Source organism: Opisthocomus hoazin, chromosome 4, assembly GCF_030867145.1.
Source record: "Opisthocomus hoazin isolate bOpiHoa1 chromosome 4, bOpiHoa1.hap1, whole genome shotgun sequence".
Classification (NCBI taxonomy): Eukaryota; Metazoa; Chordata; class Aves; order Opisthocomiformes; family Opisthocomidae; genus Opisthocomus; species Opisthocomus hoazin.
The window spans coordinates 24,766,433-24,793,267 of record NC_134417.1 but is presented as its reverse complement, the minus strand read 5'-3'; the positions used below and the strand labels follow the sequence as shown (position 1 = coordinate 24,793,267).

General features: G+C 38.3%; 1 protein-coding gene across 3 annotated transcripts in view; it reads left to right on the top strand.

Annotated features, from left to right (window-relative positions):
- The window catches only part of LOC104334393 (neuroserpin), a 53,248-nt gene that overhangs the window by 22,667 nt on the left and 3,746 nt on the right, over positions 1 to 26,835 (top strand). For all 3 annotated transcript variants that reach the window (XM_075418371.1, XM_075418373.1, XM_075418372.1), the window contains exons 2-8: positions 4,544 to 4,811; positions 6,567 to 6,797; positions 9,698 to 9,892; positions 10,734 to 10,938; positions 18,540 to 18,637; positions 24,676 to 24,762; positions 26,070 to 26,159. In XM_075418371.1, the coding sequence (XP_075274486.1) occupies positions 4,562 to 4,811; positions 6,567 to 6,797; positions 9,698 to 9,892; positions 10,734 to 10,938; positions 18,540 to 18,637; positions 24,676 to 24,762; positions 26,070 to 26,159 (1,156 nt within the window). In that variant the 5' untranslated portion in view covers positions 4,544 to 4,561. The remainder of the gene's footprint in view (positions 1 to 4,543; positions 4,812 to 6,566; positions 6,798 to 9,697; positions 9,893 to 10,733; positions 10,939 to 18,539; positions 18,638 to 24,675; positions 24,763 to 26,069; positions 26,160 to 26,835) is intronic.

Sequence of the window (26,835 nt, the reverse complement as noted above, 5' to 3'; positions counted from 1 at the left end):
GTAGCCTGAATTTCAGGACTGGTGAAATCTTTACAGAAGGTTTCTGAAATTTTGAACGAAATGGTTATCTGTAAATTAAACTAGTCATGACCTCAATGCAAGTACCTACTGAATGACATCTATCTGGAATCTCTTTTTTATTATTAAGTAATGTGTGAGAAGGTGACAAAAAATAAGAACAACAGGAGTGCCTTTCATTTAAGTTGTATCCAAGAAACTGTTAAACCCTGTACAGAACAGTGTCCAAAGGCAGAAGAAGCCCCCAGACAAAACAGGCATGTCTCTGTACCTAGAGCAGAAACACGAGAAGAATAAGATAAAATAACACAGAGCTTAGATTTCGTCGGAGGCTGGCCCTCAAACAAATTCGTATTTTTGGTCTTAATGTCTTTGTGATTGAGGAGTGAAGGTAATTTTAACAACTTTTTTCATTCATATTGGTAGCCAATAAATGCAAAACGCACGCAGTAACATCTGAAAGTAATGGTTCTTGAGTTTTTTTTTTTAATTATTGTTCAGTGTGGACTATGACTTCTTTTCAGCTGACACAGTATTAGTTCACTAGATTTCACTGATGCGGAACAGCTGTGACAGACTGTACTGCTGATGACTCTGAGGAAGAGTCTAAAAAGACTGACTAAAAAGTTTGACGATACTCATGGGAACTGGTTAACTTCCTGGACATACATTACATAATGTTCAGCTTCATTTCCTTCACTTAAAGTATGTTTGTGCATAGGGTACAGGCAGTTTAAAAAATGCTCTCCATACTGCTGTGGAAACAAAACAGAGTGCACTTGACTCTTACTGAAGAGAGATGCTGAGAATGTGCTGCACCGTAATAAGTGCTCAGCTGTTCGTTGGATCAAGACCTGCTGCATGAAGAGGCATGAGGAAGCATAAAACCAAAAGTAATATAGCCTAAAGTGAGACAGAATCAGAGAAGCAGTAACTGCTAGGACTAGAATGATAATTAAGAGCTGGATTCCCAGTTGTCAGTAGAAGAGTGTACGCTTGTGCCAGAAGTGCAGAAAGAATTGAACTGCAGAATTTACCCCAGACATCTCAGATTAGACCATTGTCACATTGGCTGGCAAGGCTCGATCAGATGTCTGTTCTGTTTTACAGCCTTCTCCCCAATGACCATCTCCCACAGGTCTTCAGTTCGCTTTAAAACATCTTCCCATACGTTGTACTCTTGTTCAGACATTGTGGGGAAGTGATTTTTATAAATAACTTCAGAGCACTGCCAGCAAACAAGCTCGTCGCATCCTCTGCCTATACCTGCGTGCTCATTCCCACCTCCCTGGCTCTCTTCCTTTTCCCTGGACGTGTGTGTGGAAGTTCGCTGTGAACTCTGTTAGGAAACCTCTCTAGACTGAAAGTGATGTGGAAGGGGCAGCGGGGGGAAATCTAGGTGGTTTGGCAGTAGTTCATTCCTACAGGGAAATTTAATTCTGTGCAGCTTCACCTCTTGTATTGCCATCAGTGGGATTTAAGCGTGTATTTAAAGACTAAGTGCAACTTTTTGGTACTTTGTCTTATAAAAGCATTTCGGTATAAATCTTGTTTGTCCCCGTCTATGTAACTTTTCTCTCTTGTGTCCAACAAAGTAATTAAAAATATTGTAAGTTGATTATTTCACATGGGGAGCTGTTCAGGAGTGGTCAGAAAGAAAGATGACTTTGATTTGTTTATAATTATTTTTTTAGCATTGTCTGATACCACATATTTTATTAGCATCCAGATAGTCTAACCTACGTGTTAAGCACTTCATTAAGATGTATAAGTTTTCCTTCTTTCTCCCCCTGCAATTATTTAAGCCTGTCTGGCAGTAGCACATAGGACAAAGATCAGTGATGGAGTGCTGAATAGCTGCCTCTGCAATTAAAAGGCTGGGGAAATTTTCTTTTTTTAAAATTGAAGATTGTCTTATGTCTATTGTAACTTTGTCAGGTCTGAAAGTGAGGTCAAACAGTTCTTGGTACGGGGGGAAGAGCTTAGCTGTCTGTATAATTGCGTCTGCATTGAGCAACGAAACCTGTTGTCTTAGATTAGGATGTGAGATTCCCCAGAATTACAGGCTAGTTTACAAGCGGTGATGACGCTTTGGGTTCATCCTCAACAAAAGATAGATGAGCTTCCACTTGTGTATCTGTTTGGGTACCATTTTTGACACTGCTGTAGACCTCCTGCGTGATTTATATTTATGAGCCTTTCTTCCCTCCTACACCTTTTAGGATGAGAGACTAATACCTGGGCTTGGTCTATCACAGTGATGTGCTGAATGAAGTCTTGTATTATGTAACATTGGGAGATATGTATGCTCTTGGTTTTTTAAATAAGGAAATCTAGAAAGCCCAGAATCACAAAGAAAACAGAGAAATCCAGTTATTTTCTGTAACAGAAACCTTAATATCCTTAAGTCAATAGTTAATAAATGGACAGACTAAAAAAAAAAAATTAACTGCTATTAAGAACAGCAGTTATTGGGGAAGTTTGTGGTATGGTGATGATGTTTTGGACAATAAAAAGTTTGTCTCAGTCTTTATCAAGTAAGTTACGATGGTCGTGGCTCAATCTGAAGTGTTTTCCGTTGGGCAGCGGTGAAGTGCTGGGTAGTTTTGCAAGTGTACTGAAATACGTAGTCATCAAGCAATGAGCACAATACAAAGCTGGTGCTTTAGGCTTATATGACTTATTTTGTGCCATTCTTGAATAGAATAAGTGCCCACGGTGGAGATTTTTGATATCTTGCTGAGAATCAGAGAAAGGTTGATCAGGTAGTTCAGAGAGATGAAGTGATGCCAGCATAGGAGAGGGCTTATTAGAAATTGAGAAGAGAGGCATATTTCATACATATACGGAAGCAATCAGCAGAAAGGAGGTGTGGGGCAGGGGAGAAACAAGGCTCTAGCTCTACGAAGAGCCTGTCCTGGTCCCCTGAAGCATGTGATTGCAGCACTGGCTCATCTATTTAGTTTTCTCAGTGCAAAAATAAACAAAAGGCTGATCCACGGCTAGGGGACAGGAAGAATCTTAATTAATGACTGCATGAGTTGCTGCCAAGGCATGTATGGGTACTCTGTTGCTTTTTACAATTTCTCAGCTATAAAATGTGCGTAATAATGCTTAAATTATGTATCATTCAGTGTAGTGTGAGTTAATTAGATAATGCTACATAGTCCTTTGAAGATGAAATACGTAATGTAGATGTTGTCTAAAGCTCACTAAGGGTCTCTGTCAGGTATATAGAAACCCGTGGTAGCTGCAGACACAGGAGAGCTAGGAAGCATAAGGCAGAGGCACTTGGGCTGGATGCATGCGAATTGACTTCAGTCGAGCAACAGAATAGCACATTCACACAAATTTGTCCCATGCTGACAAGCCCTGCAGACTGGCACAACAACTACAACTTCTGGACTAAAGCTTTTAGTCTTGTACTGTCTAACGTACTGCTTCAGGAATCTTTACTTAGTTATGTGTTTGAGATATCGTCAGCAGCGAAGAGAAGGAATTGAAATGCGAGCTCTGTTGGCTTGATACTTCTGACCCAAGACACTTGGCTGTAGTGGGTCAGATGCCACGGCAGCATGAAGTTTAAAGGAAAAAATGGAAGGATGGAGAAACACGTACACTGCTTCAGGAGCTGGAATGTTAATACCAGTAGGTGTGCGATGAGCTAAACTGGGACAGTGAGAACTGTTCCTTACTGAAGCAGTTTAGCAAAGCTTGGAATATGGATTAGTCAAAAGCATTAGTGCTAACCCTTGTTTCTATTTAGTTTACTTTTTTGTTTCCCCTTTTGGATCTTTCTCACTGGTGTCTGCAGTAACTTTAACCTCTGAAGATCTCTGAGCAGGTATTGTCTCCTAGCTAGCATAACTATCCAACCTCTCACCATTATTTACTAACAAAAGGGATTTCATTTGGTAACTAAGGCACGATTTATTTTTCTTTCAAAGAATTTGTGGCTGCTTGCCATGTGCTTTGCAACTGAGCAACATCATGGTACATTTCGGTTGTCACTGGTGTCAGCAAGGTCTCTTACAGTGCTGGAAATAGTTTTATCAGTTTGGGGCTTAGAGTGACTTAGATGAATAAGTTGCATCTTACTGGAAGGTCAAATAAAAGAAATGTGGATTTATAGGTCTCCATGGTGAACAAGTACAGAAACATGTACCAATTCCAGATCAGCATTGCTTAACGATGACAACAGCAAAATTAAAAAAGTAGAAGTAGGAAAGGCGTTGCTGTGGCTTTGTGGTCTCTTTCTGTAGAAGCTGTGTTTTATTAATCTATTACTGAAAGATTTCAAAAGCATGAAGTCACATAACAAAGCAGGTTATTTTTTTCAAAATAGATCATTACTAATATATGTATTAGTTTCTCCTCCAAATAGCTGAATTGTGCATTGAACTCCATAAGTAGGTTTTTTCCCCACACATTTAAGATTAAAAGTTTACTATTCTTTTTTCTCTCAAGTTGAATCTCTTATTGCTTGAACAAGGTTAACTTATTTTCTCCAAAATTTATCTTGCAGATCTTAGAATCTGAAGACATGTATTTCCTTGGACTGTTGTCTTTGCTTGTTTTGCAAGGCAAAGCCTTCAAGACAAATTTTCCTGATGAAACCATTGCTGAACTTTCTGTGAATGTTTACAATCAGCTACGAGCTACAAGAGAAGATGAGAATATTCTTTTCTCTCCTCTGAGCATTGCAATAGCCATGGGAATGGTAGAGCTTGGAGCCCATGGAACCACTTTGAAAGAAATTCGACATTCCTTGGGTTTTGACAGCTTAAAAAATGGTAAGGCCTTTCAGTCATGTTTTACTATGGGGCTTTTTGTCTTTGAAGCAGCAGATGGCAATGCCTGAACAACGATGGAAGTGGCCTGGTCATGTCCATGGGTTATTAATCAGTAGGCTTCTTGGCGTCCTGTTTGATGGCCTGAGCACGCTGAAGCGTGTTCAGTGGATTCTGCGTAAGCTGAGAGATGCTAATGTACAATCCTGGCTTGGGCATCTGAATCTTAAGCAATTGCAGTTCGCTGTTGATCTTGGTCTCCATCTGTAAAATAAGCATGCCTTTGCCTGTAGAGTAGTAAGATTTTTAGAAACATCCTTTTTAGGGATTATAATGAAATTTGAAAAGGAAAGCCGTAGTTCTAGCAATATTGCTTATAAGAAAGTATGAAAATCTTAGTATTTTAACTGGAAATGTCTCCTACTTTGACACAACTTGTTTGGTTCTTTTAGGTAAAACCTATATGTTCTTTACCCTAACTATGTCGCTAATGTTCTGCCTGCATTGCATAATGTCGCATACAGATATACAAGCTAATGTAGGAAACACAAGCGTCTTGGCTGTTTCAGCACGATACGCCACATGTTCCCATCAGCCTTTCTGGGAAACAGGGTGCGTTTCTTGAGCAGAGAACAATATTGCCACACCGTCCCATTTGTAGTATGGGATAAGCTAAGCCGCGCGTCTGGGTGTAGTGCTGTGCCGTGGAGCACAAGCACGCTTTGTTACTGCAGGCAGCTGTGATACGACTGCAAATGGAGGGGAGGAGTGAATGGCAAAAACTGACTTTGAAAAGGCAATTTCTATGAATTTTGATGTCAGAGTAATTGGTTTGAAACATGAATGAAATTTCTTATTTGTACAATGTACTGGACTTTAAGTTCTCAATGAAGGGAGCTTGGGGAGGTATTTCTGAATGCGATGTTCAAGATGTGTTCAACAGGACCACTGCACAGATGGTGCCTCTCTGTGGAGACTACAGCACGTGCTGCAGTTTGTCTCTAAAACATGGATAAATTACCCCTTAGCTATAATTGAAAAAGTTATGCAATTGCCTTGAGTTGCGCCGTTCACCATTCTTGCATAGGAGTGGTATTCAGTGAAAATACTCCAGTGATTTCTGTGTGGAATAGATCATTGCATTCAATTTTTAAGTTTGGGGTTTTTTTTATTGGTTTTATTTTTTAATCAGAATTTTCAGCTTCAGGTAGGTAATGCAACAGTACAAGCTTCCTATCTTAAAGCAGACTAATCCTATTCAGGATTCCTTGTTACCCAAGTAGACGTTTCTGTACTATGCCGTGCAGGATCCTGGGAAATTCTAGACCTGTTTTTTGCAGAGAGAAGTCTATGAGGAAGTCCTTAGCTTCAAAACTGGAAGCTCATTTTTCTTTAAACAGCTGGATTTTAGGATGTAACGAAAATCCTGTTAAGCATTTGCAGTGGCAGGACAGAAGTGTGACTTATAATTTTTTTTAATCACTCTTTTGGTGTTGAGAGGATTGCCATTGATAGCTTTGTGATGAGATCCAAATGTCTTGTTAATTATGCTAATTATAGGTAGTAGAAAAAATAAGCTTTAAATAATATGTTCTGCCTTATAGATTGTTCTTTCAGATCTGAAGGTGTGTGTGGGTTTAGAAACAAGTTTATTCAATAAAAGACTTTTTTTTATAGAATGTCTTTGTGAATTTCCAGCAGAAAAAGCAGGGAAGAACTTTCTTTTCTGAAACACTGAATCTGTTTTTCTTTCCTCAGGTGAAGAGTTTACCTTCTTGAAGGAGCTTTCTGATATGGCAGCTACTGAAGAAAGTCGTCATGTTCTGAATATTGCTAACTCTCTCTATGTGCAGAATGGATTTCATATCAGTGACAAATTTCTGCAGTTGGTGAAAAAGTACTTTAAAGCTGAAGTAGAGAACGTAGATTTCAGCCAAAGTGCAGCTGTAGCTACCCACATCAATAAGTGGGTGGAGAATCATACAAATAGTAAGTCCACATATTTCTTCTGTACACTTCCTGCAGTAAGTGTTTGTGTTTCCAAAGTTATACAGTGTTATTGAATTGTTGCCTTGGGTTTTATCTGTTCTGTTTCAGACTAAAATATCTCCTCCCATAAAAAGAATGCTGGTATCAGCTCTGTGTGAAATCATGGGGTTTTTTCGTGTGCAGGAATGATCTGTCTTAAGTAATATTAGCCATTGCTAATCATATAGTAGTATCTGTCTAAATATTTTTTCCCCTCCTATCTTAAATACCTGTAACAGTTGTTAAAGGAGAATGTTTGTTTTAGTGGTAGGCATTTTAATAGTATTTTAATACTGATTTTGGTATTAAATTACAAAAAAAATTAGGTAAGTACTATTGGTAACTGCAGATAAGTTGTCTACAAAGGGGTTATTGGCCTATGTTTTGGCTATGTGGAGTGTCACTTCTTCTCTGAGGAACTCATAGTTACAAGGTACTGAGAAATAGAATACTAAGCAATACAAAAGACAACTTTGAACCACAAAATCAGACCCTCTAATTTAATCTTTTCCAAAGTGCGGAAACTAGATAGCATGTTGAGAGAGTAGTTGATTTTAGGAAGACTGTCAACAGTTTCACAACAAAAATTTGCAGCAGGGGAGTAAGCACAAAATTACCGATGTAATATGCATATTCAGATATGCATGATGTAGTGCTTGCTTTGCTTGTGGAATCCCAAAGATGCAACGCTTTAAGGATACGTGCAGAGTCTCAAGGTATGGGAGTGAAGTTAGTTCCCTGTTGTAGGGAGCAAAGCATAATCTTTTTGGTTCATCTGGCAGACTCTGGAGGTTGTTATTTTAACTGACTCAACAGGGATCTGGCTCTAACATAAGTTGTACCATTGTAAATTTGCAGGTATCAGGATCCCCTGTAAGGAATTAATGGATCACCATGTAATCTGAGCACTTAAGTCCATAATGCTTTATGGAACTGTATGGCACCAAAGTAGAAAAACACATCATATTGTGCTTTTATTCCATTGTGGAAATTATCTCTCTTTTCCAAAGGAAAATAGCAGCTATTATATTCATGAAAAGTTTTACCCTTTATCTCAAGCTACAGAAATAGAGGGAATGTAAGTGATGCAGCAGATTGCAGAGTGTTTTCCAAGAAACGTGGCGTCTGTCTGAAGGAAAAATCAAATTTCTTTTAGAAAGAACAGCAAGTTCTCCTGCTTAACACCTGCCATGTGCGCTGACCGAGCTCCTGACCATTGCCCTGGAAGGAGCTGTGCAGAGCTAACAAAGGCAGCTGTGGGTCTCAGCATTATGTTGCGATAGTAACAGTCCCTCAGCTTAGTCTCTGACCACTAGATCTCATTCTCTCCTGCCTGCCCGCTCTGGCAGAGGAGGCTCGTTTTCTCATTAGCAAAGGGGTACAAGACAGGCAGGTTTCCAATTCCAGCATGTTAAGCATGATGGGATGCTCGGATCAGAAAGCGTAACTGTCAAGGTTTCTCTGACCAGAAATATTCTTAACCTACTTTAGTGTGTTAACAAGATGTGGCTGAAAAATATAAGGGAATATGATGTACCAAATAGAAATGGAAAAACTGGAAGTGTATTCCTTCTTAATTTTTCCTTTTTTTCCAGCTATGGGAAGTGAGTGTGGTGGTATTGGTCACATCTCATTTCTGAGAACCTTGTAGATAAAATGAAGTACAAACAGAAACCCAGAAGAAATACCATTATATGATACACAGATTCCTCACCAGTTAGTCGGCATCATATGCTCCAGAAAGCAGAATTCATTTGTATTTTAAACCATGGATTAAGAAGTAATAATCAGACTGAGGAATGTGTTTATTTTAACACCTTGTATTGCAATGTCAGTTAAAAATAGAAGTGAGGAAGAAAGCTCTCTGAAGTAGGCTGTAATTCTTCAAAGAATAGTGACAAATCTGGTCAGTGCACCATACTTAAACTCAAAATTTTTTTTCTGAAAAGCAAGACATTGAAGATGAGCTAAAGCAGGTAACAGACTGTATTCTAATATAAATGACTTATTTAGAAATAGGAGCAAAGCAGCTGCCACGCTCAGCTGACATACCTCCCATGAACAGAGCAGATGCTAGATGTTTTTTCTCTTTTGCTTTTCAAGAGCTAATGTCAGTGAAACCCATGGTGTGAATTTAGGGTTTTTTTTATGATTAGTCCTTACTTTGAAGTCAGTAGGACATTACTGAAGCTGAATGCTTCCTTGAAAATCGGCCCAGGTGAAGTTCCAGTGGATATCCTTATACACTTTAAATTAAGCACCCATTTAAGTGCTTCTTTGGATTGGAGCCAAAACTTGTAGACATTCTGACCTGAAGAGGATAGTGCTGAACTGTATTATAGCACCAGTGTAAACGTTCCGTATGTGACCCTGACTCTTACGTGAGGAAGAACTTCTTCACTCTGAGGGTGACCGAGCCCTGGAACAGGCTGCCCAGGGAGGTTGTGGAGTCTCCCTCTCTGGAGATACTCAAGACCCGCCTGGACAAGGTCCTCTGCAGCCTGCTCTGGGTGACCCTGCTTCAGCAGGGGGGTTGGACTGGGTGACCCACAGAGGTCCCTTCCAACCCTGAACATTCTGTGATTCTGTGACCTCTTTTCCATTTTGTTTCATTGTAGGGAATATGTAAGTAGTGATCAAGACACAGTTGAGTAACATGTACTTGATGGAAGGGTTTATGCACTTACACTGTGATTTAGGTTTACAAAACACTGGCGCTTTAATTTGAGATTTAATGGAACGTCTGAATTGGAAATTACATGTTAGCACAGCTTTTTATTTTCTTGCATTTTTCAAGCTGTCTTAAGTTTTGATTTAATGCTCAATTTGACATGCAGACTGACAGTTGGCTTCCTTCTTAGGCATGATCAAAGATTTCGTGTCTTCAAGAGATTTTGGTGCTCTGACTCATTTGGCTCTCATCAACGCGATCTACTTTAAAGGCAATTGGAAATCACAGTTCAGACCTGAAAATACAAGAACTTTTTCTTTCACTAAAGATGATGAAAGTGAAGTGCAGATTCCAATGATGTACCAGCAGGGAGAGTTTTACTATGGTGAGTTGGAGCTTTAGCAATTTAAAGCTAATAAGTCTTCCCTTAATAGCTTTGCAGTAATACTCATTTGTATTGTTGTCTGTTCTTTCACCTAGAATTTTAAATGTGGTGTATGTCCAATGGACGAACTCTGATTTTGATACCTTTTTGTATTGTGAATGCGTATGTATTATGACTTCTTTCTTGACTGCTTTTTTAGGTATGTGTTTTGTGCCACATGGTAGACTTCAGAATGTGTTTATCCATTGTATCTAACCTCTTCACAGTTCTTGAGCTAGTCCTGCTTCTCACTAAAACATTTTTCTTGTGCTGTGCTAAATATTAAAATGGATAATGTTTGTTTGTTACAGTTGTAATACCTTTAAAAGGTAAAATAGGGGTTCTGTGAACAGCAGAAATAATGGTCATTTTTATCTTGAACTCCCGGTGGGTTCTACAGTGTCTAGCATTGGCAGCATTTCACTCTGACTCAGCATTGACAAATTCTTTCTCCTGAATAACAAAACTTCTGCTCATTTCTGTGAAAGTTATGGCAGCCTTAACTTTTAGACTGCTCTCTGTCTAACCAATGGAGGTTAGGCGATTAGGTTCAGAAGTATGATTATCTGCAAACTGCGATTGCATCAGCTTGTTTTCTTGAAGAAAGCAGATGTAAGCCTCAAGTCCTGTAGTGAAGAAACTCATATAAATTTTATACAGAATAGAATGAAGAGGGTCATTTTTACCTCTGGTGTCTAGTAAATATTGCCTAATATTAACCTTCTATTTTCCCCAATCTTCAGTAAAACCAAAACAAAATACTTCTAACAGCTTTGTTGTTGTTGTTTTTGTTCTTTTGTAGGAGAGTTCAGTGATGGCTCCAATGAAGCAGGTGGTATCTATCAAGTTCTGGAAATACCGTATGAGGGAGATGAGATTAGTATGATGATCGTTCTTTCCAGACAAGAAGTTCCACTGGTCACATTGGAACCACTGGTCAAAGCCTCGTTGATTAATGAATGGGCTAATTCTGTAAAGAAGCAAAAAGTGGAAGTGTATTTACCAAGGTGAGAATATGTTCCCATGTCAATAGAAGGGGAAAGGCTGCATTCAAATAGATCGGAGTAGCAGAATAGGTAGAACCTGAACATCTCGATCAAGTGTGCAGTTATGTAGCAGCTACATGAAGGTTACTTTGACAAGAAAGCCTGCAGTGCAGAATGATGGTTGGTTGAGCAACAGATGAGCACTGCTTTCGCATCCCTCTCGTGTTAGCTGCAGAAAAGGAGAATTTCATCATCGGGAGTATAGGCAGTCTGAATGATGTTCAGAGTATCGCAGAACTCATTATGGATAAGTTCCATTTAGATAGAAGCTGTAGAAATAATGCAAGTCTGAAATAGCAAAAGCTAAAACGTTTCATTTAGGTCCTAATTAGATTTCCATGTGCTGCTAATTTAAAAACTTCTAATGGTGTGTGTCTGTGTAGTTACAAATGGTTGAGTGTTAAGAGGTAATTCCAGTCAATTTGTGTCTTGTGTCTTATTTCTCAGTTGTAATAAGTGCTGGTTTCTTTTTCCTTAGAGGAGCGATATAATCACAAGACGTTACTCCCAGAAGGGATGAAACTTCTGTCAGTTCATTTGTAGACATGAGTTGTGTGTGCTTAGTGGCGTATTTGCTCACATATACCACTTAGTTATCTTTCCTAGAATTCTATTTTGTCTACCTTCAAATATTTTTCATGCTTGCCCTACACTTGACTTGGTAACAAAATTGTTTACTACTAAATGTCACTAATAATGTATAGCTGGATCATGATGTCCTTCAAGTGATTCATAATGATTTCACTGAAGTGTTCATAGAACAGTATGGCACAAGTTTGATGTGGATCGCTTCTACTTATTCTACTTTTGTGGCACTGTGCAGCAGGTACATGGCAGCAGAAAAAATAAACTATGGTGAATCCTTTTAATCATTAAAATAGTTCTTTGTTTTCAGGCGACTTGGAGATTTGAGTTTGTTGTATTTCATATTTACAGAGCAGGGCAGGAATCCCTGCAGTTTATCAGCTTCCTTTCCAAAGCAAAGACCACTTTCGAGAACCTGACTGCAGCGGAGCACGATGAAGTAAGGCTAGGCAGGAGAAGTTAGACTGAGATGGACTGGTGCTGTTGGCTTGTCCTGATTCCAGCTCAAGGTGGAATTCCACTTCTCTTTAAAGCTGTTATGCTTGGAGTCAGATTGGTGAGGGAACAACAGTGTTTTGGGGCGATTTTTCCGAGTCCCGTAAGAAGAGTTCTCTTATTTTTTAAGTAGCATTTCCTTTGAAGAAGCAGGGAGAGCAGCAAAAAGCTGCATTGCAGGTTTTATACAAACTGAATCTACTGTACACTGTTCCTGTGATGTTTGTTTTTCTCTTGGAGCTTCAGGTCCCAGGAGCTTTAGTATTAACAGTCCACTCGGATGCAGGGAAGGGGCATTTCTCCTAGGCTGTTTCTCCTCCTGGCTTGGGCAAACCTTACCTAGATGTTAATGAGAAGTAAAATCTGAGGATTCTGCCATCCCTTAAGCTTTTCTTTTATAACTGGAGCTTTTCATGGCCTGTGCATCAGGTGGTATAGTTAGACATCTTCTCTCAAAGAATTTCTGGAGTGCGAGATCCACAATAGAAGTCTCTCTCTGAGATTTGTATAGGGGAACTGTGAAAACTACCTTCCAAATTTAAGAAGCTTAGGTATCTACAGTTAAATACATAAAGGTAATTGAAAACATATTAATTATGTTTATGACTTGAATTAAGTTTGTGGAAGTAGTTCTGTGGGTTTTTTGCTCTTAACCAAAAGCCAAGAGTCCAGGATTCTCTGTAGCCAGGTTCTCAGACATGAGTTTGAGGCTTAGGTTGTGTGTGGTCATATAATATCCTTATTTATTCTCTCCTCAGGCTAGTCATCATGCCTAAGAACCTGAAAGTACTTGGTAAACACTGTGAATTAAGGCTATATAAAGGCAAAACAGGTACAACCAGGTGCTGATTACCTTCAGTATTTTCACATTATAAAAGACAACTGTCATGGGCTTGAATTTCTACGTAGTAATACTGCAGTTTCCTTACAAGAATTCCCAAGATTAATTGCACGCTCCCAATGTGTTGGACTTCCGTTGGGGATTCAGAGGTGATCTGCAGGATTTTATCGTTGCTCTAAATAAACACTTCATAAATATTTTATGTTCTGACTCAGGAAGGCATGTTATGAAATGTGGCCTGCAGGCTCTGTCCACTGAGAAATTGAAAGCAGCAGTGGAATAAAATTAAATTTTTATATCCTGAAAGATGCTATCCAATTATAAAGTGAACATTTTTTAAACTTATACATTTGTAATAGGACCTGAATGACTAGCCAAAACAGAGTTAATCACAGCTTTCCAATTTCTGTCTGCATTATCTATGTGCAAATGAAATTGTGTATTATTCCTTTTAATAGCAAAGAAGAGATTTGTACAGAATTGTTAAATTATACTTTCTCGTTTTCATTTTTAAATCATTGTTTCCAGCTTAACCCAGACGAAAGTGATCAACATTTTAATCCACTTCTTGCATAGGAGTGAAACAGACCATGAATCTAATTTACAAAGCTGTCTCTAACATAAATTATTTGAAGATTGTAGGAGGAACCAGTACCTAATAACAGTGCTACAGTCTGTGGATCTCCTCTTCAGGATTGCTCCAGTGTGCCTGCCTCTCTGTAGTGCTTTTTTGTACATTTAAAATATCATAAAAATGCCTTAGATGGCGTTGAAATGCTGTGTGTCTTTAGCTGAAGGTTGTTTTCTCAAACAAAAAAAAACCCAGACAATCTCTTTTTTTTTTTTTTAGCGTGCTCTCATGAGTCACCTTTTCATGAGGAATAGGCCAGTGCTGATTGTTCTTGAGATATAGTCATGAAAAAGGCATAAAACTGTCCCATTGAAATACACGCTTAGCCAACTTCTGCAGCCCATATTTAGCCCTGGGTAGAAGGACCTTGCCAGAGAAAGAGCCATAACCTTGCTTCACCTGGTCAGAGCAGCTGTATGGGGTTTTTTGTTTGGTTTTCTGCTATTGGGGTTTTTTGTTGCTTGCTTGTTTGTTTTCAGACTACTAAATCATGCAGGCTAATTCTAGCATCTCAGGACAGCTTAGCTGAAATTCCAGCTGAAATGGTGGAATTGATATCAGCTGGAAACTTTGTATTGTAGGCTGCTTGCTAGGTTAAAATAGCGATTCAGATCTTGAGGGCCGGTCTTCCAAGCCAGAATTTTGTTGATCTCAAGCAACAGAGCCATTCCTTTGTTTGCTTTTTGTTCTGCAGACTGTAATGTATTAGAATCAATCTGAAAACCTGGACTTTCTTGCTTTTGCTTGTTCAGAACTCTTAGTAATTTTTGAAGTTACAGCCTTTGGGATGAATCACGCTAGGCTTTAGATTGTGTATGTTGTATAACTAGAAAGTGTACCCTTAATCCTTCTTGACTTGGTGGATCCTGAGTGTCTAAAGACTTCACGAAAAGTTCAGCATTTCAAAAGGGTTGGACAGCATCGTACAAGACGAAACCATTTTTTTCTGCTTGAAAGTCTGTAAAATAGAAGAAAGATGGCCTGATGTGGTATGTTAGTTATTATCTGAACCTTTAGGTTTTGGATAGAGCATTAAGGACACCGCTGATGATGTAAATGCATTGTTTTAATGCTTGTGGAAGTTTTAAATTCCATGGGGATATCATCATTCTCTGCTAAGCTCTCCAGAGAGCTGTTGATTAGTTTCTCAGTCTAATTCTGTTTCCTAAGTGTCTTGTTCTGTTCTTCATTTTGTGTGGGAGAGATCCAGAGAGGGTGGAAATCAAGGAAAGTGTTTTTATTCACCTATTTGGACTGCATTTTACATGTAGGAAGTAGAAAGACTTTACAAACATACATTGTAAAAATAAATGTAGAGCTAACTCACATCCTCACTTCTCCTTGACGTTGGCTAACAGCTGAGAGGCAGAGTCACTCTCTTATTGATATCTTTCTGCTCAGTACTTTCTAAGGTGGTCTGTAGAAGCAGATATCCATGAACATTGTGTTGGTGAACCATCTAAAACTGCTGAAGTACAGAAGCTCTCCTCTTGACTCAACAGACCAGTCTTTCTGTTTCTGTTCTGATCCTATGGTGAAAATACCTCATCTTTTCTTCAGTGTCTGACCTCTCTCAGACTTCCCGTTGTGGTTTTTAATGCTCCCAGTTGGAACTATTCCATGACTTCTGATACTGAAATATTGAAATTGATTTTTTTCTTAGTATTTTTAGCATCAGAAGCACATAAAAGATCGTGGGGGGAAAAAAAATATGACCATCTGGTTTAATATGAGACATCCACTGCAAATAAGTATGTGTCAGGCCTAGTGTCATGCCGCTCAACATTTCCAAGGCTGGAAATACAGCAGATGCCTGGCCTGGGAACTGAGACTGAATGTCCCTTCTAGGTTGTGAGCTTTGATGTTGAATACCTACATCACTGCCTATGAGGAACGCAAAGAAAACCAAATATGACTGGAGGGTAACTCATACCGAATGCTTATGTCGGTTTGCATAGCCTGAAATTGTATTTTAAAGTGTAAAGCAGCCCTATTATTTTTCAAAAGAGGCTAGTTATGATGTCAGCTAAAATATTGGAAATGCCATTAATAATAGCTTATCTGTAACTCTCGCTGTTCTTGAGAGCATGTGAGGAAGGAGGGGAGATGCTGGTTTGAATAGTGCTTCAGAGTGGGTTTTTACCATATGACAAAACTAAAAGGGGAGAAGGGAAGTAATTAATTTCATTTTTGTAAAGGGATAGTTTGATATTTATACAGCTGATGTGATATTTTTGGCCTATTTTATTTGTCATAAAAAGCAGGAACTTGTTTTTTATAAATGAGACCTTCCCTCACGCACCTGTTCAGCATTTGCCTTTCCAGAGGTTTCAGTCAGGGGTGTAGCTGCCATCCAGTAATTGACTGCTTCTACTGTTCATGGAGGTATTATGGAGCAATATAACCAATCAACTTGTTTGCATTTTCTTTTTTCAGATGTATGTTCAGCTGAGGCTTTATGGTTTTGTTCTGCTTTGGTTTTTTCTTTAAAAAACATCTCCCAAACCTCCTCTTTGATTAGTATGCAGAAGCATTTTTTGGTCATGCTCTCTTTCTAGGTCACAATTCATCGCTTAGCAGAGAAGTGTTTTCTGTCTAGTGGTCCAGAGACTTCAACCCACCTGATTTCCATTTCTATCTGATAGAAATCTCTGCAGTTGGAGAAAATGCTTTTTTGCAGTTATTTTTCTTATTTATGACCTCAAATTTGGCTTTTCATTAAGACTTTTCTTGCTAGACTCCTATCCTGATAATCTTTACTAGTTTGCCATTGCTACTTAATAGCTAAATTATCTTGAAAGTTTGATACATCTCTTAAATTGTGGTGAAATAAAAGCCAAAATAGGGAAAAATACACCATTCTAAATTTTTTATAAAATGCATTTTAACATTCATTTGCTTTTTCTGTGTGTTTGTAGGGTAGGTACAGTTGGATGTGTTTTTCAAAATGTTATAATATAGTTTTAAATATAGAAGGAAGTATTTCTGTATTTATTCAATATGCACAGACAGAACCTTTGTACTGTTTAATTCTAGTTAACTCTGGCATCAGGAATGAAATCTTAATTCACCTTTCTTAGGGTTTTTACTGAAGTCTCTAAAATAGATCTGGACTTGGATTACAAGTGTGTAGCGAGAATAAAACTAGTCTCTAGTTTTGGAGACTCTAAGCAAACGGGAAATTTGAATGAATGAGCAACTTGCAGATTTGTCTCTCAGCTTCAAGCTACAGTTGCGCAAAAGATCTTGTGAGCTCACTGCCTGTGGTTGTTGACCAGTGTCAGTGTCCACAGCTTTCTAAGCAGAAAGTGAGCGATGATTCCTCTTGAAGAAAACTAGCAGGACACGTTTCTCTTTCATAAAATCTTGTTGGCTGTTTTCAGGTCATTTCATCTGTGTACTTACGTTTTGTTAAGATAATGTCACTTTTTTTTAATTCATGTGCACTTGTGGTGTCAGAAGTGATTTATCAATCCTGAACTATCTCCAGATCTTATTTTAACTGACATAAAATTCTTCTCTGGGTGATGACTAATATCTATTCCATCATAGTTTTTTGGCTTCTTACGGCATTTCAAAGTTAATTATGAATGTAGATTGTGTATTGGATTTTTATCATTCTGTGTAAATGTTGTAAGTGAGGAAGATCCACTTGACTCTTACCCAGCCGTCTTCTGATATCCAGGTTATTCTTCTTCAAGCTGCCAAGGCTTGTCCGTACTGAGGCATTGTACATCTCAGCTCTTTATCAGCTGCTCTCTGCTCAGAGTTCTGGCCTGATCTTTCTTCTGAAAAGAACATGTTCCTCCATGTAGTCGAGGAAGTTTAGTACTGAAAAATAGTTGTTAGAAGAAATTACACAAAAGCACATTTTATTTTATATTTGATTCTAGCACAGGTAAGACCCTTCTCTAAGGACTGCAGTGTAACTGCAGAGTTGTTTCTGACTGAATGGCTGGCTGGAGAAACTGTAACACCATCTTATTGCCTATATATTGTGTGTTGTACAGTTATAACCAGTCACTGTCAGCATAATTTAAATCACTAATAATGTGTTTGGTGATTCTACAGAGAACCCACATCTCGCACATGACAAACATTTGGAATTAGTCTCTTGTGTTTGTCTGTAGACTTCTGGTATTTTCTGGTTGGGGCTGCCATTCTTATTAATATTCTGACATGTTTCTTTGTCTGGCTTTCCAGTCTGTTTCTGGCCATATATAAAGGACTTAAGTCTTTTTTGTCTTACTGACACCAGGCATGACTTTTATAATTTTTGAAAAGAGCAAGCTTTTTGCCAAGATCTTGCCCTCAGGATTAATCCCAATTTGTCCTTCCAGTAACATAGCCTAGAACATGGCTTTGCAAGTTAACCCTGAAACCCTGCCAGGTTGTAATCCCATGTGCATTTGCGCTAACAACTATTTGTTTTCCCTGTCCTTTACTCACGATCAAAACCCAATTAAAATTTTGCCACCAGAGTAATTAGAAGCTGAGTCAGAAATGCTTTATATTCAGGTTCATAACTGCTGGTCTTTGCTTATACAGTCTAGAGAAAAATGGAGTATCTTTCTTACTTTCCTACTCCTTCTTCTCTAACAGCTGTCTATGAAGTTTCTGCTGTCCTTTGCCTTATTTGATATTCTGTTCTAGTATATGTACAATTAAATTCAGTTTTTATAGTAAACCTTTTTTATAAAGTAAGCATTTACATTAGCTACTGCATCATTTTGCACTGAGGTTTTATGGTCAGGGAATATACATTCCATTAGCGTGTATTTGATTGCTTCTGCATTAGGAAAAAAAAATCCACCTGTGAAAGTGAAGTAATTTGCTTGTAAGCACTTTTGTAGAAGGTGTCACGAGGCTATACTACCTGTGCTGAATCTCCTACTTTACATTATTTACCTCAGTGTTTCAATGGTCATTACCTAGAAATCTTAACCTTCTAATACCAATAAGTACTGCTTACATTCTGGGCTTTTTGTAATTTTTGATGACGTTCTCCAGGTTCACAGTGGAACAGGAGATCGATCTGAAAGATGTCTGGAGAGGTCTGGGAGTTACAGAGCTGTTCAGCAGTAGTGCTGACCTCACCGCGATGTCTGGTAAGAGGCTCCAGTGTGGTCTTTCAGGGTATATGAGGAAGTACTAAAATCACCTAAAGATAACAAGCTCTTCAAAGTGGTTTTATGGGGGAAGGACTGCTAGTAATTTTTTTTTTGATCCTTTGGGTTTCGAGGGGTGGGGACTTTTGGCCAGGTAAAGTCCACTCCGGGCATTTTGGAATTAGATCTCATTCGAAATGTAGAGAAAGTGTAATACTATGCAAGATGCAGATCCGCATTAGAGCGGTATGTGGCTTCGGTGCCTTGATGGCAGATGGGATTCACACAACAAGGAGGTTGTCATCTTTTATCCCCAGAGGCTATTTGTTCGCAGCGTTAAGAACATTAAGCTGTTGTACAATTAGTCATCTCCCCAGATACCTGCTGTATAGAAGCAGCACAGGAAAGAGAGTTCTGAGATAAAAGCAATTTAGTCGCATATGCTGCTTGCCTGTTTCAATACATTGTCAACACTTTATTTTCAGAAGTTGAAATATCCAGTACATTTAGAAATTCAGGTGGAAATGAGATATTTATGCTTTTTATACCTCTTAAAAGGTACTGAAGTGGCACAAAAAGTAGTTGAGCCATCTTGGCCTGAGAAGTTTTTTCACTTCTGCATAACAGAAGTAGCCACGCGAGCAGGATATTTAGTACAGTCTGAATTTTTTGCAAACCTAGTTGTTCGCAACTTAGAAGCATGTGCCAGTGTGAGATTACTGTCATGATTCTTGTAATTTATGCTTATATGCTGCTGCTCCCTGTATGTCTGTCTTCGCTATGGGTTACTGCCTGATCAGCTAGATACAGTCTTAGATACGTATTTTTAATTATCTGTCTCTGGAAGCAACCACACCTGTGTGGCTTTTTGAAACTAGGGGTAGTGAAGGTGAACCTTCCTCTAAAATTTACAGCAGAAATGTTTGTGATTTTAATATCCTTTTCACTCTTGCTAAGTTTGAAATATTGTTTATAGTGTATCGTGTAGCTTATTCCACTGTTTTGCCACTTTCGCTTTTCAAGTGAAATTATGGGAAAAGCTACAGTTAGCTAATGTGAAAAGAATTTGAATAAATGAGAAATACTTTAAAAAAAAAAAAAGCCTTTTTTCTGAAGAAAAACACCTTCAATTTCTCTGCCACCCTAAAGAAAAGTAAGCTTTCCAATAAATTCTAGTCTGTATATATAAAAGTATTTACGTGAAGAAAAGTACTAAGGCGAATGGAAAGTACACAGGGGAGACTGAAACACAAAGGCAGTGCTTGGATCTTACTTGATTTCATGTAAAATTCACCTATGCATCAGGAACTAATTCTGGAGTCAAGAAGTTAGTAGAAAGATTGGAACATGCGTGTGTTTTAATCCATGTGACTAATGACTTGTTTAAAGTTTTATATTTTTGACAATTGTATTGTACAAAATCAGAATGCCATGTCTTGCATGATGGAATTAACTCCTCTGCCATTTAAAGATTAACTTGTTTATTAAGTAATGTAGAGCAGTATATAGAGAAAATTCATGGGTTTTACTGTAACATTCTTGTTTTTCACTTGAAAGGGCTTGTGACACCAGGTGATGGAAAAAGTGATTTATAAATTAAGAATAAGAAAATGATTTTAATTAATTTAATGGAAATCCCCATGGTTGATGCTATGGAGGTGAAATTTTACGTAATTAAAGAAAAAATTTCCTATTTCTAATTTTCACAATGTAAAATGGGAAGGGAGGAGGAAGAGGAAAAAAAAAAATTGTGAAAAAAATCATGCTGTCATGCTGACTTAAGCATGAGTAGGCTTGGATTGAGAGCTTGCTTTCGGAAATACCTCAATAGTATGCCAGGTAACAGGGAAGTTGAAGCCAGAAGCTTACGTGCTTCTCGGTGTCAGCCCTCTGAAAAATTTGGCACTTCATGATACTTTAAATGCAACTACTTTAACAAAATGTTTGTCTGGACACCTTTATTTTAGGAAGATACAAATCATAAGAGAATCTAAGGAGATTTTTTGAGAAATTCTGTTGCATTTAAAAATACTCTTCACCCCCTCTGCTGTTGCTCTTGCCTTTGGATTATTGTCAAGGAAAGCCTTCTGCAGTTTTAACAATGGCCCTAATCCTGTAGTCAGATCCAAGCACAGATTGTTGACTTCAGTGAAATTCTGTGTGGGCTGAGTGGATATAAATCAAATTGCAGGATTACAGACTTTATTTTTTGATATTTAGCATTTTTTGCTTTTCGCACTGAATCTGAAAACTGGAAATAGATGAGTCAGCTTTACTTTCTGGGTTGTCTGGATTGTGAGCAGCCAAAGAGAAGGTATTCATCCAGATGCATATTTTAAATGTTACACTTTTGCAGAAATTAAGTTCTTTGTCAATTAGCACAGGTGAGTAGGAGGACATTCCTACCTGTCTGTCTAGTTGCATGTATTCAGACTCACTTTCAGCAAAAGACTTTGGCAGCTTTTACTTGCATCTCTGGTTCCGTCAGGTGTTCAAAATAATCTTGACATAGCTTCTGGTATTTGAAATTTTATAGTATATGCAGTACGTAAACTTGCTACTTGAGTATTTTAACACCACCTAGGAATTACCCTTGAACTAATTTCAGTACTAAAATTCCCCTTCCCTTTCAAATATTATAATATGTCTGACTGTTGTATAATGCCTTAAATGGCAACTGCTTTTAACCTTAAGGTGACTTGCATTTATGTAAGCAGTGAAGTAATCTTAATGACTTACTTTCACAGTATAGAGTAGTTAGAAGAGCCACCAGTCCAATAAATAGTTCTTCGAAGTTTTGCCTGAGGTAGGTGTAATTTTTCTGGGACAACCTAAGCTAGAAAAGCCAGTAAACCTGCATGCTTTTTATAAATGAGACTTGCAGAGCAACCAGTTGGCAGCTGTGAGTAGGAGTTTGCAAGCATATGGAGTGTAATGACAAATGAAATGTGATGCTAACAGTCATGTACATTAGAAGTAAGTCTCCGATTACTCCCACACATTAATGGGTATCTAGGCTAGGGTCCTGCAGAAAGCTTAAACTTTAATACCAGATCTCCATGGGACTCTCTTCTGAGGTGCTAACAATCGAATCGTGTTGGTTCTTATGAAAATCCAAAGAAGCTACTAGAGAAAAATTATGTGATAAATAGATACTCAGGTAAGCCCCACCTTATTCACAGTGAAAGCCACTTGAAAAGGGAAGATGTATAACAAAGACAAAATGTGTGTATGAAATATTGCAGTCAGTGATTTGACAATCATAAAATAGAGCAAAGAGAAGAATGCCTGAACACTACGTGACAACATTATGCTTCCATGTGAAAACAGATTCATTCACTTCAGGGGGAGATGAATGAGGGGGATGTGATGGTGGCAATATAAAGAGAAGAGTCTAGAGGAAGCAAAATGAGGTGTAGAATTGCTCTTTTCACCATCCAAGGACAGAGATATCCAAGGAAATGAAAGACAATGCATTGAAATCAAATAGAAAGTACTTCTCTTTGGGAAAATTTAACCACAGAGATCTTTGGGTATTCCTTCAGGTCATCAGATTGGTAGGATTAAAAATTGCTTCGGAGGAATCAAAACTATCTGTACTACATTGAATAAAGGCATTCTATGTACTCTGTGGATTAGAAACTTGGTTTAGGGTATAAGGCACATGCTGGGTGAGAGGATCTTTTTCTTTTGTATTTGTGTTGTATTTTTCATTTGTGAGGCTACTTAGATCTTGTTCTGAAGCAACAATAATACGATAGCTGGAGCAGTGTGCTAGACTCATTGGACATACGGGTCTCATCTGCAGTGGCACTTCTGGTATTCCTGTTAACAAAATACTGGGGTTTTTTTAATACTCAGATCCTGAATACATTTACAAGTAAGCCTACTATTATACCTGATGGGAAATGTTTGCAATGTTTATGTTGTCTGAACTAGGGTCTATACGCTTATCAGATGGAGGGCAATCTTCCAAGGTGCTAAGTGTTCTGATCAGAAATACACCTTGGATAACCATAAGCACCATTGCACTATGCAGAACAAAGCATTCAGGATGAAAATACGGAGTATTGTTGTGAATGTTACAGGTCACAGGAGCGGGCTGAAGTGTTGTAATAAAAAAATCCCATGCGATTAGGCTAAGTGGACATTTCTTTGTCTGTTGTTAAAATAAAAAATTAGTTGGATTTAAGATAAGGAACTCCAATCCAGTATTTTTCTGTAAAGGCTGCAAAGTTATTGATTTCTTTCAGTGAGTGTTGCGTAGCTCAAATGCGCAGTAGAGCTTTGAAATGATCTCATGCAAGGATAGCAAAATACAGCTGCCTGGAAGCTAGAATTTGCAGAACTGACCGATGCACTTGCAAAGAATCCTGTTAACTGACATGCTTACAATGGCAGCACACATAACATGAGGCATGCATGACAGGAATTACTTATGTGCATGGATCTGTCACCCTTTTTGCCTTGGGTATCTGTCCGTTATCACCTGTGTAAATGTTCTTGCACATCCAGTGTTTGGTCTAAAACATTTTTTGAAAACTTGAGTCTTAATGGGTCCATAATGGAATGGAAACTTCAGGGAATGGCTATTTAACCCTTGCTTGTAGTATTTTGGTAGCTTGTGATTTATTTTTACAGGTAATGCATGAGGCTTAAAGGTGATGTTAGTGTTGGAATGCAACCACATCGTGTTTTCAGGTGGCCTCTCTGTTACAGTCAGGGAGACCAAAGCCGTGAGAACTGTGCTTAGTGTTCAAGATAAGCAGAGGCTGTATGTCTGTGTCTTAAAGCAACATGGTGGAAACTTTATCCTAGCTTTCAAGATAGCATTGCTGGAGGCTTGGAACTGAAGCCTCCGGCTAGGACAGTGTTTAGCAATCTGATATATGTTTTGCTGTACACGATCCCAAAGGCAATGATTTGCGGCTTTTGTTGGTGAGATTCAAGTTAAGCAGCTGAATAGGGAGGTTTACTTCAGTTCTGAGTGTGTGCAGCAGTAATGAGATCTGCTGGGGAGAGACATTTTAGGCTGCTGTCTCTTGTGATTTTGGCTTGCATTAGTAGAAGAACTAGTGGCTGTTGTTGCGAGAACCAAAATAAATGGGTAACAATTAGGTGAGTACTCCCAAGCTTTCCCTCTTTAGTCAGCCTCCAGCTAGAGTTTTGGTGTTGAACGTTTTGCAAAGGATCAGAAATGCGATATCCTATAGCTGTCTCACCGGGGTGATTAGATTAGATTTTCATGGTTGTGTATCTCCCTGTTGAGACAGCTTTTATTCCTTTAACTGCCAGTGTGCTGTGTCATTACTGTGGGTTTTATGCAGGTACAATAAATGTATATTTAATCCTTGTTATGTCTTTCTGATAAAACTTGGTCAAACAGATTAAATGGTGTTACGTGTCTTATTTCCTGCAAGGTGCTGAGTATTCCAATAGGTCTGATCATTTAGCCAGTGAAGAAAAGTAATGAAACATCCACTGACTTAAGCATGAGTAGGCTTGGATTGAAATAAAAATACTGACAAAGAAGGATGGGAAACAAACAAGACTGGAAAAACCTAGTCCCGTGGTAGCTTATGCAATAAATATTTATCTTCAGCTTCTTTAAAGTATAATGACAACAAGAAAGAAAATACCTGATTTTCCTGGAGGAAATCAATATTGTAGCCAATGCAGAAATAAAATTCTTTGTGTGTAAGTATTTGCCATGTAATGTAATAACCTGTTTTCCCAGTGGTTGCACTTAAAATCTTGTGTTCAAGGACCGTCTTTTACTCTGACATACTGGTGCTCTGGGCAGTGCCAAGGTGTTTTAATATCCGTAGTGTAGGAGCTTAAGCTAGGTAAATGGTGCTATTAGAGGTATTGGCAGAAGGTATTTTAACGCAACTCCTATGCACAAAAAGCTCTTATCTTTCCCTGCTTGGTACAGAAGGTGAATAATAGCATTGGGGTTTTAGGCAGTGTTTGGGGCTTTTTTTAAATACTGCAATCTTATTGTTGAGCTACTTGAAATGTTTCCTTTTCCTCTCCAGATAACAAAGAACTTTACCTTGCAAAGGCATTTCACAAGGCATTTCTAGAAGTTAATGAGGAAGGATCAGAAGCTGCTGCTGCCTCAGGTACCTTGACTGAAAAGCAGAACTAAATCAAATGTCTGGTTATTTTGTGTTGTGTTTTTGTTTTTTTTTTTTAACTGACTTGCCGTACAGCCAGGAAAGCTAAATAGCATGTGGCGTGAAGACACAGCACAGCAAGTATACTGCTTTCAAGAAGAGAATTCTGGAAATTAAGTGTTAGTTTTCTTTTTTTAACGTGGTGTGTTTCACAAAGAATTTTGAGCAACCTGTGAAAAACCTGTTCTTCCTTATTTTGCCTCTTATTGTAAGGAGGATACGGACCGCAATTTGTATTTTGCTTATGAAACTTAAGCATTTGTAGTTTTTGGTCTGGTAATTGAGATAGTCAGAGGTATTTGGTATACAATAGCTGTTGTGTTGTGTGACATCAGGAGGAGCTAAGAGTTATTGCAATTTCATTTAAATAAGCTTGTATACAGAGATGCAAGATGGGAAGTGCTAAATGCAAAAACATAGCTGGCCACTATTAATGCTAGGAGGCCAGGTGGTTGGTTTCTTGGTTATCATCATATGCTTTTCCTGCAAATAAGTTACATTAGTTGCCAATATGTATCATTAGGTTATTTCTAATTGCCTCTACTTGTATCAGTCTTTGAGGAAAGGAAGAATGACTTCCCTGGTCATGAATATCAGTAACTTAGTTGGATTGTAACTGGACAGAGATTACTGGCATGCCTGAGTCTTTATTAACAGTGCAGTGAAAATGTAACAGTAAATGAAACGCTGGGAAGTAATAATAATGTCCTGGAGAAATCCATGCATCTCCAAATAAAAAAAAAAAGACCCTAATTCTGTCTGATTCTCAGTTAATCTTACTTTCAACCTCTGCATTAATTAAAGACTCAAGACAAAGGCTGAAAGATCAGCCCACTTGGTTGTTGCGTATTCCATGGTTATTAAGGGTTACCTTTTACTATCAACTGCAGGCTTGGAGCTGTTTAAAACAGGTCAGCAGTGCTGTCTAATGTAATGCATTTTCTTTCCCCAAGTGAGCGGAAGTCATAACTCCCCTTAAGGTTCTGGATCTTAAAATTTATAAGCTGCTCCCTCAGCCTGAGAAATTGTGCCACTCTCCATTATTAATCATTCTTAAAGCACAAATAGGCACGCAATTACTCTGTAGGTCTCTTTCATTTTCAGTTAGATTTTTCATGCTATTTCTTGGTGACGCTTAGTGCTGAGCGTGTGGGACTTCAGTGTTTGCTCATGAGCTTCACAAGTATCTCTCATGAAGAGCAGGAGAATGTGCAGTGATATTTAACAAGTTGCATATGTTCTTTTTCCTTTAGGAATGATTGCCATTAGCAGAATGGCAGTGTTGTATCCCCAAGTTATAGTTGATCATCCCTTTTTCTTCTTGGTCAGAAACAGAAGAACAGGTGAGAATATTGCAGACTTTTCCACATTTTTCACAGTACATCATCAAGCATACCAAAGAAAATTACATATTTTGATTAATGAACTGGCCTTGTGTTACGAATTCTCATTAATTTGTCTTAAAATCCCTAATACTGAAAGACTGACCTTTTCTATGTCCCCTTAATGTTTCTCCGAGACAAACACCAAAATCTGACATAATCCTGAAAAATATTCACAAGTACGTTATTAAAAACCCTGGGGAAGAAAAATTCAACATTTTTCTTCAGAGAACACAGTGTTACTGCCCTGAATATCCATAATCATTGCGTTCTGTAAGAGCTAGGCTGTAGTAAGACCAGTGAGATATGTTCCTGGTACCAGATGATTTGCATAATGGACAGATATTACAGCTATGAATAATTCTGTTGTGCTCTTGAAGTGTTCTGTGGCAGGCAAGGGATGAGAACAGCACTCACTAGCAAGATGGGCAATGATTAAGTAATTCCTTAGTTTCATATTTGTAATTTGTCTTAACAATGTGGATGTGACTGGGCGACAGAATATTATGGTGCACCCACAGACTATCGTATGGGTCTGTGTGCTGTGGTGATACCAACTCTTAGGGATTTTTATTTTTTCCACCGAAACTGAGTATCCCTGCTTTTGCAGACACATAATTAGGCAAAAATGGAGGAG